At 50.1% G+C, this 16,635-nt stretch overlaps 1 protein-coding gene across 4 annotated transcripts in view; it reads left to right on the top strand.

Moving 5' to 3' along the window:
- Window positions 1–16,635, top strand: part of ACAN (aggrecan) — a 72,057-nt gene that overhangs the window by 25,331 nt on the left and 30,091 nt on the right. For all 4 annotated transcript variants that reach the window (XM_045395962.2, XM_045395963.2, XM_045395964.3 and 1 more), the window contains exons 2-6: window positions 7,565–7,641; window positions 10,334–10,717; window positions 11,678–11,852; window positions 13,508–13,635; window positions 15,104–15,397. In XM_045395962.2, the coding sequence (XP_045251897.2) occupies window positions 7,572–7,641; window positions 10,334–10,717; window positions 11,678–11,852; window positions 13,508–13,635; window positions 15,104–15,397 (1,051 nt within the window). In that variant the 5' untranslated portion in view covers window positions 7,565–7,571. The remainder of the gene's footprint in view (window positions 1–7,564; window positions 7,642–10,333; window positions 10,718–11,677; window positions 11,853–13,507; window positions 13,636–15,103; window positions 15,398–16,635) is intronic.

Below are 16,635 nucleotides of genomic sequence, written 5' to 3' on the forward strand. Positions count from 1 at the left end.
CCCAGAGAATGTGCTTAGCAGGCAAGCGAAACCCTTGTGCATTGCCCTGGATGTTGCAGCAGAACAGCAAGTGATGAGCAGGTCTCTGGCCACGAGGGTGGCCGAGAGGGTGGAGATGCAACTCCTTCTGTCCCCAGAAGTTAAGAAGGTGGAACTCTCCTCTGCGCTGCGTGGAGCTGGCATTTAGAATCTCAGAGAACTCCAGAGCTAATTCTCCCAACCTGCCCCCATTTCAGAGATGGAAAATCCAAGGCTCAGGCAGCCGTTTTACTCAGGGTCAAGGTTAGGACCCAGAGCCCACTCACTCATGTCTGCTATCTCTGGATACAGGTTTGTCTGCACCCATTAGGCTAGAAGCAACTCCAAGGAAAAACCTTTCTTTCCCTTCACTGGGCCCCTCTGTCTTAGCACAGAGCTACTCAAGGCCAATCCTAGACGGAAGTATGGCCTTGAAGAGTTTATCTGCAGCACTCCCCACCCCGCTGCCTACTGCCTTTTTCACAGGACCCACACACTTGCCCGGAACGGAGGAAAACACTTGTGGAATTTGACTTAAGATGCTTCGGTGATGACCGGGCAAGTAACAAATTTGGAAAAAGGAAATGAAAGATATGGAAAAAGACAAGGTGTTGAAGAAGATGGGGAGAAGAGAAAGAGGAGGAAATGCCAAAAGAGTATTAGCATATACAAAAATTACCTTCACAATTTCCCTGGGGGTGATGTTTGCATGAAGATCCCAATTTAGAGAAGGGAAAACTGTAAACTGAGGCCTTACATGAGTTTCCTGGTGAGTTAGGACAGAACTGGGACTGAAATCAGCTTCCTGGCATCCCATTTCTACACCATTCCACCATGTCTTTAGAGTATGTGGGAATTGTCAGCTGCGGTTGGGGTGACTCTGACCAGATGTGCTCTTGGTGTAGGGTCCCTGGCCTTTTCCCTATACTAGGTTTGAAATCCCAGCCTCAAGTGCACGTGCTACTGCGTTTATGCACAGCTATCAGGATGATCTGGTCCATGAGCGAGTGACAAGAGAAGAGATGCCATTGGGAAATTAGGCTGCAAATAAGTGATGTGCTGGTGGCTGGTGACTGCAGGAATGGGGAACCTTGGTCCTTTGGAATCCATCTTCTAGGACTTAAGTCAGGGACACAGAGCCACTTGGTTGCAGGCAGATCTTACTGGTCCATCAGTCTACCAAACCCCAACGTCTACTTGCTCATATAACAAGGAGGTGTCAAATACTATTTTGTGTTATTCCTGGTGAGTTAGCATAGAGGGATTTTGTTTTAATTTAAGCCTTGATTTTCAACCTCTCGGAGGTCACGGTCTGCGTGGTGAGACAAAGTTAGCACACATAAAACAACAGAAGAAAAATTAGGTGCTAAAAAGCGTGTAGAAAGTCATAGCTGGGGGAATAGAACCCAGGGCCAAGGGCTGGTGAGGCGTCAGGGAGGAGGCCTGCAGGGTCTGGGAGGGTGAGGCGGGCATTCGCATAGCCAGCAAACATTTGCTGAGTCTACACTGATGTGGACTCAGGCTGGGCCAGGGGAGGTGACATGGAGATGAACATGGCCTGACCATACTCTAGGGCCGGCAAAGTGGCCTTGATTTTAGGGCCAGTCTCTATGTCCCCAGGGACACATGAAGGAAAGCACAATGAATGGAGAATGAGACTTCATTCAAAGGAAAGAAAAGTGCTCATTATCCTTCCCCAGCCCGTTTCTTTCTTTACTATTATAGTCATGCAACATTTAACAGGGATGCATTCTGAGAAATGCATTCTTAGGCAATTTTGTCATCCAGCAACATGTGCAGTGGAGACCCCTCCACTAAAATGTACTTACACAAACCCGGATGGTACAGCCTACTACACTCCTAGGCCATATGGTATAGCCTAGTGCTCCTAGGTGACACACCCATACAGCATGTTACAATACTGTGTTTTTACTGTACCTTCTATATGTTTAGATAGGTTTAGATACACAAATACCTCCCTTTGTATATACAAGGTACAGTAAAAATCCCATATAAAAGATAAACAATGGTACACCTATAGGGCGTTTATCATGAACAGAGCTTGCAGGACTGGAAGTTGCTCTGGATGGGTGAGTGAGTGAGTGGTAAGTGAACGCTAAGGCCTAGGATATTACTATACAATGGTGTAGGCTTTATAGACACTGTACACTTAGGCTACACTAAATTTGTAAAAATAAATAAAGTAATTGCACTATGACGTTACGACGGCTACAACGTCACCAGGTGATTGGCGTTTGTCAGCCCCATTAGAATCTTACAGGACCATCATCGGATGTACAGTTCGTTGTTGACTGAAATGTTATGTGACCCATGGCTGTAGTTACTTCAGCAGTGTGCTGGTAAATCCACTCTCAAAAAGGAAAAGAAAGAAAAAGGAAAAGAAGAGGTCTTACCTTGTTGATAGTGTCTGCTGATATACATGGTGTATATACTCCCATCATAACCAGTTTCACACTACCAGTGTGATGTCACCAAACACAAAATTGGAAAGAGATGCGTAAAATGGACTCTAGCTGGCTGGTGTCAGTTGGCTGTAGCATAACACTGGTTTTCCTTGGAGCCCTGGGAAGGAGTGACCCAGATTGTTCCTCCTCTGGGCCGCAAATGGCCTATGACCTTCCCAAAGTCACATGCTGCACTGAAGTGTTATCATTAATCAATACAGCCATGCACATCACAAGCAAGCAGTGTGTCTCTAGCTGAGACTTACTGAATGTGAAGTGGTAGTGGTCTACCTCATTCAGCCGGGCACCACCTAGGTGCTCATCCCATATGAGCCTCTAGTCCCATCCTCAGCCCTCCTCCCCCCAAGGCCTTGTTGGAGGAGATTACTTCTAAGGATGTACGGGCCACCATTTGTTCATTCATTCATTCATTCATTCATTCATTCATTCAACAGACATTTCATCTCTCTGTGCCACACGCTACATTGGGTGCCAGGGAGACAATGGAGAACAAGACAGACACAGCAGCTACCTTATGAAGTTCGTTAATGCTGGGAATTGTGAGGGCCAGGTCCCCTGGCGCTGGGTTCTGGTTTTGGCTCCACTTCCAACCTACCATATGGCCTTGAGCAACTCAGTCTCCTCCTTGGGCCTCAGTTTCTTCACCTGTAAAATGAGGAAGTTAGGCTTGATGTTCACTAAGGTCTATCGCAGCTTAGACCTTCTGTGGCTCCAGGGGGTAAAGAGAGGTCCAGAAGGCCACCACAGGAGGAAGGGTTGGTTGGAGGGACCAGGAATGTCTCCATGGAAGAACAGCAGACAGGAAGCAGATTGGACCTCTGAAGATTCACCACGAGTCCTGTGAAAGAGGAGGGGATGTGTTTTGTGGGGCTCCTGATGGTGGAACTCTTGGGTGGAAATTATAATGTGGGTGAGCCATTTTGACTCAATCTTGAAAGTTCTTGAGCACAATTGGAGCTACTCAGCCATGGAATGGGCCACCTTGTGAAGGAATGAGCACCTACCATGCAATCAGAGGCTAAAGCTGCATATACAGGATTCGTGGCAGGGAGGTCATAATTGTAAAGCATCATGATCATCAGTAGTGAAGGACTGAAAGAAAAGAAGTTGTGTGGTCCATTGTGTTATGTGGAAAAGGCAACTAGCATGCAAAAAGATTACAATTACAAAAAAACACAAGTAGATACCTGGAAAAAAAAAAAAAAAAAAGACTTGAATGACCAGGTAAGGTGGCTCACACCTATAATCCCAGCACTTTGGGAGGCCAAAGTGGGTGGATCACTTGAGGACAGGAGTTTGAGACCAGCCTGCCCAACATGGTGAAACCCTGTCTCTACCAAAAAATACAAAAATTAGCCAGGCATGGTGGCACATACCTGTGGTCCCAGCTACTCGATGGCTGAGGCAGGACAATTGCTTGAACCTGGGAGGCAGAGGTTGCAGTGAGCCAAGATCATGCCACTGTACTCCAGCCTGGGTGACTAGAAGGCAAACTATCAAAACACTAATAATGAGGATTTGGATTGTAGATGATGGTCATTTTTTTCCCATTGTCCTGTTTTCCAAATGTTTGGTAGTATGGTAATGTTGTTTTTGAAATGAACGCTGTTTTATTATTTATGGAAAGTCATCTAGTCCAACCCTCATCCTGGGACAGGAAGCCTCTCTACAACCACTAAACTCTCTTCCAATCCCCCAGTTCTGAGAGGCTCACTCAGGCCTGACAACCAGGGAGGTGGGAGGAAAATTGCATTGATGGATGCTTGCTGAGTGCCAGAGCCTGTGCTGGGTGCAGAGCCAAAGAAACAGTGTCCAGCCTTGAAGAGGGATGATGGCTGTCACATTATCTCACTCAGTCTTTGAAACAGCCATGGGGCAGGTCCTGGATTATTAAGCAGTAGGGGTCCACGCAGCTCGAGGAGGGATCTCCACTGCACATGTTGCTGGAAGAGGCATTCAGGGAGAGTGGGTGAGCTGCCTGTTCAATCCCATAATTTGATGGAATCCAGGCCAAGACCTTGGCCAGGTAGACAACCATGGGGTAGAGTCTGGCTGATGAGGAGATGAAGGTTTCCTTGTCTCCAACCGGGACACATGCAGGCATCCTCACACAGCCTCAGCTCAAGCTAAAAGCACCTCACTTTCCCCTACCAAATCTCCACATAATTCTCTCCGAGAAAGTCAGTTCCTTGATGATGGACCCAAACCACATGGCTCTCACCTGACCTTCACCCAGCATCCCCTTCCTGCTCCCCAAGCTCCCCTCTCCACTTCATTTCAGGCTCCCTGTCCCCTTCCTCTGCCTCACCTATGCAGTCGCCCTGTCAGCACCTAATTCAGCTTCCCATGGAGAAAGGTCTCCCTGTTGACAGGGCCGTGCTGGGACTCGGGGCTGCCAAAGTCAGTCTTCTTGCATAAAAGGCTCAGTGAGTTCTGGAGACACTTGGAAACCAGACAGAATGGAATTTCTCCCTATTTTCTTTACAGCTGAGAAAACACACAAACACAAGAGCATATTTATTGCGATATTTCTATCCCAAAGTTTGTCTTTAAAAAAAAAAAAAGAAAGAAAATTAGTTTCTCTACCCACTCCACCCCTATCCCCCCACCCCCACTCTCCCCCTCCCCACCTCTTTTCATTCCTTCCCATTTCCTGGTCTAGGCCAGGGAGAGAAATCAAGCCGTCCAAGCCCCACAGAGCACTCCTACAACCCCGGACAATGTCCGGCTTGTTCAGAGAGTGAGGGAAGAAACACCGCTCCGAAAACATACACACAACCTCCCAATGAAGGGTGTTCTGAGGGAAGAACAGGCGGGCCTTGTGTCTGAACACGAATCCCTGAGGCTCTGGGAAGAGAGGAGCCGGAAAGTCTAGACCCCTCCCCGGAGCGGAGAAGACACCTTGCCCTCTGCCCTCTGGGGAACTATTTCCCAGCCGCCACTGGTCACACGGAGCTTGAACGAGAGCCCCTCATGGTGCCACAGCCTGGAGCCAGAGACTTTCCTTTAAAAGGCAGCATCTAGGTAGAAAAATCCCTAAGGAGACACAAGGGGCTACTTCTCAGAACCTTGGGATTTTCCAGACTTTCTCCAGTGTGAGGATGACGGGCCTCATGCATTCACCTCATACACCCAGCAGCACCCATAGACAGCCCTTTCATTTCTGGGGTGACTCGTATATGTAGCATAGGTGGTAGAAAGATGTCACGCTCAATCGACAGGCAGAAAGAGTCACTCGGAGTCCTGGGCCCACCCTGCCCCTGCCCCTGGCATTCCTGGATAGGAACACCAGTGCCCTCCCAACACCCCTCCTGAGCCTAGGGACTCCTGGGATGCTCCCCTCATCCCCAAATCCATCCAGCCACAGCTAGCAGTGAATGAGCCAAGAGCGACACCTGCTGGGCCATTGGGCTCTGATAGAGCAAAGGTCTGGGAACGCCACGGGCGTTGCTGAAAGCTCCACTCTTCTTTAGTCCCAGATCCTCCATCTGCTCCAAGGTTCCCTCCCTCTGTGATGCAAACACTTCTTAAACCAAAAGGGCAGGGTAGGTGCTGATGCAAGTCCATCCAACAGAACAACTCGGGGAACATCACAAGGCATGCGCCGTGGAGGGAAGGTCAGATGAGGTGTCTGTAATGAGACTGCACGTGTTCTAGGCAGCGGTGCTCCATCTTGGCTGCACCTTAGAACCTTCCAAGCTCTAAAAATCCTGAGGTCCAGGCTGAAGCCCAGGTGATTTCAATGTGCAGCTGAGGTTGAGAGCGCTGCTCCGATGGGTCTCCTGTACATTCTGTTGGGTCCTATGCTGGAGTCAGGGTTCCAATTGTGCACGTTTACACTGTGGTTGTCACAGACCTCTGTACTTACCATGTCAGCTTTCCAGCAGATGACGCTAAGGAAGGTTTGTCTTTCTAATCCACATGAAGTCATTGAACTAGCAGGAGAGCTACAGCATCCTAGGTCTAATTTCTCTCCTAAAAAATTAATCCATTCATCCCACAGCCTCCTCAAGAGCTCTCTAGGTGAATATCTTTTCCCTGCCATGAACCAGGCCCCTAAACCTTGCCTGAAACCTTGGAGGCTGGTCCATTCTAAAACACACATGATCTCTGGATTTGAAGTTGGTGGCAGGACCAGGTTTCATTAGGGATGTTGAGCAACTCATCACTTCTCTGGGCCTGGAGGACTGTATTCGTCAGTGTTCTCCAAGGAAACAAACCAACAGGACACATGCACACAGACACACACATACCCCGCCCCCGCCCACACACACACACACGCACAAGACAGAGAGAGAGAGAATTATTATAAGGAATGGGTTCATGCAATTATAGAGGCTGGCAAGTACCAAGGTCTGCATGGTAAGTTGGTAAGCTAGACCAGGAGACCTGGCGTGTAGTTCTAGTCCAAGTTCGAAGGCTTGAGACCCACACAAACTGACTGGGGTAGTTTCAGTTTGAAAGTCAGTAAGCTTGAGATCTAGGAAGAGTTGATGCTTCAGTTCAAGTCCAAAGGGAAGAAAAAGCAATGTTGTAGCTCAACGGCCATCAAGCACGAAGAATTCTCTCTCTCTCTCAGGGGAGGTCAGTCTTTTCTCTCTATTCAGTCTTCAACTGATTGGACAAGACCCTCCCACATTAGGGAGGACCATCTGCTTTATTCAGTCTACTGATTCCAATGTCAATGTCATCCAGAAACACCCTCACAGACACACCCAGAACAATGCTTGACCAAATGTCTGGGTGCCCCGGCTCAGTCAAGTTGACTCATAAAATTAACCATCACAGGAACTCATTCAGATGAGACTTCACTGGCTGAAAGATGGGAGGTTAGGTTTATTAACCTAATGCCTGGAATTAAACTGGGAAACCTGTGAAGGTTTTGTGAGGGAAGAATTCTTGAAGAAAATATCTCACAAACCATGTGCAGCCTCCTCCTCTGGAGATGATTCCAGGTCCTTGGGTGTGGAATTATCACTTCGCATCATATGTCACATGACTCTACTTGACCTCACCAAGCCTTCACTGTCTAAATAATGCCTCTGCCTCCCCTCTTCCAGGTGAACTATGACCACTTTACTCTGGGTTTTCGTGACTCTGAGGGTCATTGCTGCAGCTGTCACTGTAGAAACTTCAGGTGAGGACATTCCTATGCAAGTCTCACGTATTCAGTAGGCATGAGTACTGGGTTTGAGTACTGGGTACTGATCCTAGTGCTACTGGTCCCAGGGATATAATTTCCCCTTTCCTGGCCTTTTCCTGGCCCCACCCTTCCCCTATTGATGCATGCATAACTGTGATGGGACAGCACCCATGCGTGGGCACACGCGTCCAGGAACCTCGCTCAGATAACACTGCTCCTGGCTGCCCTCGAGCCCCGACAGCTGGCAGGGAGAGCTCCAGGCAGGTGTCCTCCTTCCCTCCATGGATATCAGTGAGGACTGCTGCACACTGAGCTTGCAGGAGGGGCAGGACATAGACAAACCAGTGGAGAAAGGGCCATTGAGGGAGATTGGCTGGAGCACCACAGAAGAAAGGTCACTTGAGAGACAGCCAGAGAAAAGCCCCAGGGAGTCAGGCAGGTATTTGCCTTTTTTGCAAACCATCCACGGAAGCCCCAGCCTGGTCTCTTGCATGTGGCAGGCTCTGGGTCTACTGCTAATCGAGCACTGGACCAAATGAGCAAACCTTCCACTGACCCTAGGATGGGCTTGACCCCAGAAGGGAAGTTATGTCTCCCCTAGGCCCAGACAAGAGAGGACTCTGATCTTGGCTGTGTATTTTAGAGGCCCCCACTGGCCCTCCTCCAGCCTCAACCCTCTCCAAAGGAAGGGGAGTCAGTAGGGCCAATGTGTCCACCCAAATCTGCACTTCTCCTTTATAGCACATTCTGGGGTCCCAGGATGCCCAGAATTTCCTATCCAAGTGGGCCCAGGCCACATCCAGGGCCTGCATGGGTCCATCCTCCTATGGGGACACCACACCTCTGGTGGGAGCCACCCTGGGCCCAAGGGAGGGGCTAAGGAGTGGCTGTTTGTATGGGGTGTGGGCAGAGCAGGGCTGTGGGGCTGAGACCAGCACAGCAGCACATGAGACGCCCTCACAGTGCAGTCAGTGTGGGAAAAAGAAGGGGGCCCAGCTCCCCATGCTCTCACCCAGTCACTGTATCCCAAGGCAAAACACCAAGGAATCCAAGAATTCTGAATTTAAATCTTTTCTTTCAGGTCATTTTGAAAGGTATCATTGTCAAATAGGAAGATAGGACATAGAACTTAACAATCTGTTGGCCTGATTTACAACTTTTGCATCTGTAGACATATGGGACAAGAGCCTTCATTTGTACTGTTGCTGGGAGACCCACAGCCATGCAACCCCTGGCTGTACCCAGGGGTGGTCTGCCCACATGGGGAAACCAGTTCATTAGGTTTGAGTGAGGCTTTAAAAACTGCTGAGCTGGGCACCACGGTCCCTTTCAGCTCTCCCCTGAGAACCACTACTGCTAAAACCAAGCCATGTCCAGGGTCCAAGGGCCCAGCACTCGGAGGAAGATGCCTGTGGAAGGGGCTGGTGGGACTGTCCGGGACATCAGAAGGTTAAGGGCTGGACTCCAAGCATTCCTGGCTCCCCTGCCCTTGCCCTGTGATGTATCTACCACCCACAAATATTTGAAACTTTTTTTTTTTTTTTTTTTGAGACGGAGTCTTGCTCTATCGCCTAGGCTGGAGTGCAGTGGCATGATCTCGGCTCACTGCAACCTCCGCCTCCCGGGTTCACGCCATTCTCCTGCCTCAGCCTCCCCGAGCAGCTGGGACTACAGGCACCCACCACCACAGCCGGCTAATTTTTTTATATATATGTATTTTTAGTAGAGACAGGGTTTCCCCGTGTTAGCCAGCATGGTCTCAATCTCCTGACTTCATGATCCACCCGCCTCGACCTCCCAAAGTGCTGGGATTACAGGCGTGAGACACCGCGCCCAGCCTGAAACATTTTTTATTTCAACCTGTAGGGTCTCCTGAAAGCACAGGTTTCATACATGTATGAGTCTCCATGAAAGGTGCTATTTTTTTTTTTTTTTTTTTGGAAAGCTGTTTTTTCCCCCCCATTCCCAGCAGATCTTTTACTTCTAACAAGATTTGGTAAGCTTGTTGCACCTCCCCTATTGACACTTTCCATTATGTTAACATTTTTGGAGTCTGATCCTACCCCATCGCCTCTCCTGCATCTGACTCTCTGTGCACCAAAATGTCTGATCTTCTCGGCTGCTTCTCCACCCGCGTCCCCCAACTCCCAAACAGCAGAAGAGAGTGACTTGTCCCGGCGGCAAAGTCAGGCTTGCACCCAAAGCAGACTTCCCCAAATGGGACACATCTTGGAAGTTTTCTGTCTCAGCTTTAAAATTGTGTAGATTACTTTTCTACCCCAAAATAATTTTTCCCAAAACCTTTGAGTTAAGCTGTGACTCCAAGTAGATGGGTCCTGTTTTATTCCATGCTTTGATGCCCCCTGCAGTACCCCAGTTTGAGAAACAGGGAGGTGGTCTTGACCCTGACATCTGCCCTGCCCTCCTCTGGAATCCTTTTCTGGCTCCATAGTTTCCTTCTGGAGGTGCAGAGGCCAGGGGTCTTGAGGAACGCTGCTCTGGAAAGGGCGTTGCAAGCCTTTCTGGGGATTCCCACATGGCACAGGAGCATCCCCATTGTACAGACAGACACACTCATTGGATTTCGCTCTCAGGAGAGTGCATTGCTGGAAGGATGGATGGGGAGGCGGGGTGGTCCTCTCTAGGCACTAACAAGTCTCTCTTCCACCCCACCCCTCTCACACAGACCATGACAACTCGCTGAGTGTCAGCATCCCCCAACCATCCCCTCTGAGGGTCCTCCTGGGGACCTCCCTCACCATCCCCTGCTATTTCATCGACCCCATGCACCCTGTGACCACCGCCCCCTCTACTGCCCCCCTGGCCCCAAGAATCAAGTGGAGCCGTGTGTCCAAGGAGAAGGAGGTAGTGCTGCTGGTGGCCACTGAAGGGCGCGTGAGGGTCAACAGTGCCTACCAGGACAAAGTCTCGCTGCCCAACTACCCAGCCATCCCCAGTGACGCCACCTTGGAAATCCAGAGCCTGCGCTCCAACGACTCTGGGGTCTACCGCTGCGAGGTGATGCATGGCATCGAGGACAGCGAGGCCACCCTGGAGGTCGTGGTGAAAGGTGAGAGCCTCCCACAGGGACAGACGCTGCTTCACCCACAGAAAGACCCACAGCAGTCTCTGCAGTGCGGGCGCAGGCAGGCTGGCCTTCAAACCAGCTCCTCCACGCACCTCAGCCAAGTTACTTAATTAACTTCAGCTGCTTCCTCTGTGACATGGATCTGGTAATATCATTCTCTCTGGACTTAGGGAGCATTAAATACTTCCTGGCTATGGTCACAGGTAACTGACAGTTTGTGCTTCCCAAGAATCCTGTGATCCGGTGGGTCTTGTGATCGTGCCCATTTTACAGACAAGCAAACTGAGGTCAAGTGACTTGCCTGAGGTTACCCTGGAAATGAGTCAGAGCAGTCTCCTGACAGCTCATCCTGGTGTCTTTTCCCTCCCCTTCTCCACTCTCATTCTCAGTTCCAGAAGCCAAAGCAAGGACTGAAGACTCCCTGGTCTCTTTCTCTCTATGGCCCAAGGAGAACAGTCAGGTCCTTGGTTAGCTTCAGGACTTCGGTCAACACCAGATTTTTCCCAGAGGGAGGTACAGTGGGAGGCTCTGTCAAAGACAGTTCACTCCTGGGCACATCTTAAATGGGCTTTCTGCTAGGATGACCCTGGGCTGAGGGTGCAGAGGGTTCTAAGTGTCTCTTTCCCCTAACGCAATATGGGGGTCTTGGAGTGAAAAGAAAAAATTATAAGGAGGCAGATTTTAGTTTAATTCAAAGAACTTTCTCATTATCAGGATTATCATAAGTCTTCAAAAAGGAATGCTTTGTAAGATAGTGAGCTCCCCATTACAGGGTGTTCCAGCAAATTCAGAAGCATCACATGCAAAGGTGTACAGGGGGTCATGCATCAGCCTGGACCAGCTAGTTCCCTAAGGTCCCTTTGACTATTCTGCGAGGGCCTCGGTGATCAGAGACTGTGCCTGACCAGCTCTTCCGCTTGTGGGCGTGTATGTGTCTTGCAGGCATCGTGTTCCATTACAGAGCCATCTCTACACGCTACACCCTCGACTTTGACAGGGCGCAGCGGGCCTGCCTGCAGAACAGTGCCATCATTGCCACACCCGAGCAGCTGCAGGCCGCCTACGAAGACGGCTTCCACCAGTGTGATGCCGGCTGGCTGGCTGACCAGACTGTCAGGTGAGCCCCAGCCCACCAGCGAGTGGGGGCCAGGAGTCAGGGGCCACAGGGGAGTGGAGCGGGTGCTGGGTGGAACATTGGCCAGACTGAGCTGGTGCCAGCATGACACTGTGGCCAGTCTAGGTTAGGGGCCGTGGTCATACCTTGGCCAAACAGGAGCTCAGTGACCCATCCCAAACCCTTGTTATTGTGATTCTCTCTTGCAAATGGGATGAGGGACTGCTAGCAACATTTCCCTACACGTCATTTTTTCCTACCCATTTTTTTCTTTGCCATGATTTCCCCACTTTTAAACTTTGGTGTCTTCAGTATTTTTGTAAACAACCTTCTATCCTTTTTATTTTTAATAAAGCAAGACATAAATTGAACCCTTTGGTACATCCTTCCCTGAGTGTAGTTGCTGGGGAGTGAGGTGCGGAGCAGTCCAGATAGACTCTGCCCTCAAGGGATCTCAATGCACTCTGAAGGCAAGATGATATCACCCATTCCAGGAGCACCATAGCTCCAACAGCCAGAACCACAAAGCCTGAAGGCAAGATGATATCATCACTCATTTCGGGTGCACCATAGCTCCAACAGCTAGAACCACAAAGCCTCAGGAAGAAAACAAAGGAAAATGTCTTTGCAGTCTCGGGGTAGGAAAAGAGATCTTAGGATACAAAAACTATAGCCATAAAAAAAAAAAAAAAAAAAAAAAAAAAAAAAAAAAAAGATGAGACAATAGTCTAGCACAGTGCAAGAGCCCACACCTGGGCGGTGTAAAGAACTGGACTCAGCCGGGTGCAGTGGCTTCACGCCTGTAATCCTAACACTTTGGGAGGCCAAGGCGGGCGGATCATGAGATCAGGAGATCCAGACCATCCTGGCTAACATGGTGAAACCCCATCTCTACTAAAAAAATACAAAAAATTAGCTAGGCATGGTGGTAGGCACCTGTAGTCCCAGCTACTCAGGAGGCTGAGGCAGGAGAATGGCATGAACCTGGGAGGCGGAGCTTGCAGTGAGCCGAGATCGTGCCACTGCACTCCAGTCTGGGCGACAGAGCTAGACTCCGTCTCACAAAAAAAAAAACTGGACTCAAATTCCAGCTCTGGGACTTGGAAGCTGCGTGACTGTGGACAAATCGTTTAACACCTCTGAGCCCCAGTTTCTTCAAGTGTAAAGCAGATTGATGATAGCACCTACCTCATTGGGTTGACGTGAGACGCAAATGATATACAGCGAGGCCTAACAAACTATGACCCAGAGGCCAAGTCCAACCCACCCCTTGCTTCTGTAAATAAAGTTTTATTGGGACACAGTCACACCCATTTGCATATCCGTGGGTGCTTCATGGTACAGTGGCAGTTGAGTGGTCACCGCAGAGACTATGCAAAACCTAAAATATTTACTGTCTGGCCTTTTATAGAAAAAAAATACATGAGCCCCTGATAGAGAAAGTGTGTTTTGTACCACTAAATATTGGGTAGTAGGGGCTACCTTTAATCATGATTCACTGTAAAAACGGATAGGCAGTTGACATATTCAGAAGAGACATGGTCAAATGCAATATTAAGTCACTGTTTCCTCCGATGAGGGAGGAGGATTCAAGGGCAGAGGCCATGGGCTTCCCTTTGTCCCCTGAGTGTCACACCTCCATTTCGGGTTCCTGGCAGATACCCCATCCACACTCCCCGGGAAGGCTGCTATGGAGACAAGGATGAGTTTCCTGGTGTGAGGACGTATGGCATCCGAGACACCAACGAGACCTATGACGTGTACTGCTTCGCCGAGGAGATGGAGGGTGAGCTGCCCTGCCCACCGGGAGGCACCCAGCTCCCTTCCCAAGGCCCCCTTCCCCTCCCCATCTCCCCACTGACACAGGGTGCCAGCTCAGGGCCTGACACACTCCATCCTCCTCTGCCATGAAGGGAGGTGGGCTGAGGCCACAGGTCTGCACCCCTCCCGCTCCACTTTGGAGAGGGTCTCAGTGGCCCCAACATCTGCAAAATGTCTGGTGTCACCACTGTACCCAAGAGCACGTGTCACAGGAGGTTTCTCACCTGGGATTGCCCCTCCCAGCCGAAACCCTGGCTGCTGTGACAAGCACATCCCTGTTCTAAGGTCCACCATGCTGTCAAAGTCCAGCCCAACCTTACCCTCACAAGCGACACTACATCAGCAACGAAGCTCCCAGGGCAGCTGGCCACCCAGCGACCCTCTCCCAGGGTCCCTGTGGGCAACCCCAGCTCTGTTCCTGGACAGAGCCGGGGGCGGCGGAGAGAAACCTAGACTTTTTCTGTTTTGTAAAGGGCACCAATTTTGGTCACAGAGTTACCCACACACGTGTATGACACCCTTTCCCCCATCTGCACCCATATACTCCTCTGTACATTCCAGACTCTGCAATGCCTGTCTCCTCCCTCCCTGCCCCCCGCTTCCCCCACCTGAGTACAGTGCCCACAGCTCCTCCAGGCTGGGGAGAAGAGCTGACAACAGGCACTTTCTGAGTAAGGGGCCGCGGCCAGGCTTTCTCACCACCATAGCCCCCTGCCGCATTCCCACCCCAGGGGGCAGACCTGCCTATTCGGTAACAAGTTATTTGTGTGTTCCCACATTTGGCTAACCACAGACAAATAGAACGGCCAGTTAGAGCTGCCACTGAGCAGGGGTAGCCAGAACCACCCCTGTGAGTGGATGCCCACCGCCCCCACCCTTACGCCTTACCCTTATCCCTGACACAACCTTGTTAGGTTTTGGGAAATTTTTTTTAAGCTCACAGTCCTCAAATGATGCCCTTACGGACTCTTCAGGGTCTAGAGACCCCAGTTTGGGAACCACTGCTCCAAGGGCTCAAGGTCTGATCCTGCTTTTCCCAGGATAATTTGAGTTTTTTAAAAGGATTTGCCTTGAGTGGGCAATGCTTAACTCCTAGGAAAGATCCCCCTAATGGTGGAATGCAAATGGGGCAAAGAGGCTTTTGAGCAGAATTTTCCTCCCAGATTTTAAGTTTGCTCCACCCTTTGCCCAATCTCTCTGCCATTCTTGCTGCTTCTCTCTTGGTCCCCTTGTTTTAGGAAATTGATGTCATCCTACACAAAAGCCCAGAAATAAGTAATGAAGGGCAAGATCTGAGATACAGACATGTGGGACCAGGACTTTGGGAAGTTAGAGGACTCCCCAGACCTCGTGGAAAAGTGTGGATCTCTCTGGGGGTGCAGAGCAGGGGGAGGGGGAGGAGACCCTTACCCAGCTGGCTGTGTCCTTCACAGGTGAGGTCTTTTATGCAACATCTCCAGAGAAGTTCACCTTCCAGGAAGCAGCCAATGAGTGCCGGCGGCTGGGTGCCCGACTGGCCACCACGGGCCAGCTCTACCTGGCCTGGCAGGCTGGCATGGACATGTGCAGTGCCGGCTGGCTGGCCGACCGCAGCGTGCGCTACCCCATCTCCAAGGCCCGGCCCAACTGCGGTGGCAACCTCCTGGGTGTGAGGACCGTCTACCTTCACGCCAACCAGACGGGCTACCCTGACCCCTCATCCCGCTACGACGCCATCTGCTACACAGGTGGGGCACGACTGGTGGTGGGAAGGGAGTTCATGCCACTAAAATGGGGTCCTAGAGAATGAGGAGATCTTGGAAAGGGAGGGTTGGTTTTTGCCCTCGAAAGGGCCACTGGGTATCTGAACCCCATGTTTTTAGGACACCCCTCCATTTTCACTGGTTTCTGGGAAGCACTAAGGTAGAGACTCTTGAGACTGCAGCATATCCAGCCCTGTCTCATCCGATCAGCACACAAGAGGCTTAAAAGCCTCCAAATTGTTTTCTCCAGTTTGAATCAAAGCTCTGTCACCTACTACTGTGCAACCCTGGCAAAGTCAAGGCTGTGAACCTCACTCTTCTCATCTGTCTAGTGGAGAGATGGGGTACCCACCTAGGAAGATGTTGGGGGTCAGACATGAGACCCTGGCACCCATGGGAGGGTGCTGCTGTCTGCCTTTTTAAATTGAATGTGTCTAAAAGGAGGGTCAAAAGGGGTTTTGTTGTGTTCTGTTTTTTTGTTTTTCTTTGAGACAGAGTCTCACTCTGTCATCCAGGCGGGAGTTCAGTGGTGCAATCATAGCTTACTGCAGCCTTAGCCTCCTGGGCTCAAGCAATCCTCCTACCTCAGCCTCCCATGCAACTGGGAATACAGGCACCACCATGCTTTGCTAATTTTTTTTCCTTTTGGTAGAGATGGGGTCTCGTCATGTTGCCCAGGCTGGGCAAAATGTTATTTTATTTTATTATTTTTATGATTTTTGAGACAGAATCTCACTCTGTCGCCCAGGCTGGAGTGCAGTGGTGCAATCTCAGCTCATTGCAACCTCCATCTCCCAGGTTCAAGCGATTCTTCTGCCTCAGCCTCCCAGGTAGACTGGGATTACAGATGTGCGCCATCATGCCCAGCTAATTTTGTATTTTTAGTAGAGATGGGGTTTCACCATGTTGAGCAGGCTAGTCTTTAACTCCTGACCTCAGGTGATCCACCCGCCTCAGCCTCCCAAAGGGAGGCTGTAACTATAATCCCAGTGGGGTTACATGCATGAGCCACTGTACCCAGCCACAAAATGTTATTGAAAAGAGTAGGGGAAAGTTTGATGGGGACTTTATTTTGAAAAATTACACCAAAATGTTCAAGTAAGTTTTTATCTTCCATTTAACACATTTTGGGTTACATGCTATCATAATTACATGCTAATCATAATTACATGCTAATTCTTGGAGGAAAAAGCAATGCATCACATGAAAGAGGAGTTGCAAAA

This window comes from Macaca fascicularis, chromosome 7 (assembly GCF_037993035.2).
Source record: "Macaca fascicularis isolate 582-1 chromosome 7, T2T-MFA8v1.1".
Classification (NCBI taxonomy): domain Eukaryota; kingdom Metazoa; phylum Chordata; class Mammalia; order Primates; family Cercopithecidae; genus Macaca; species Macaca fascicularis.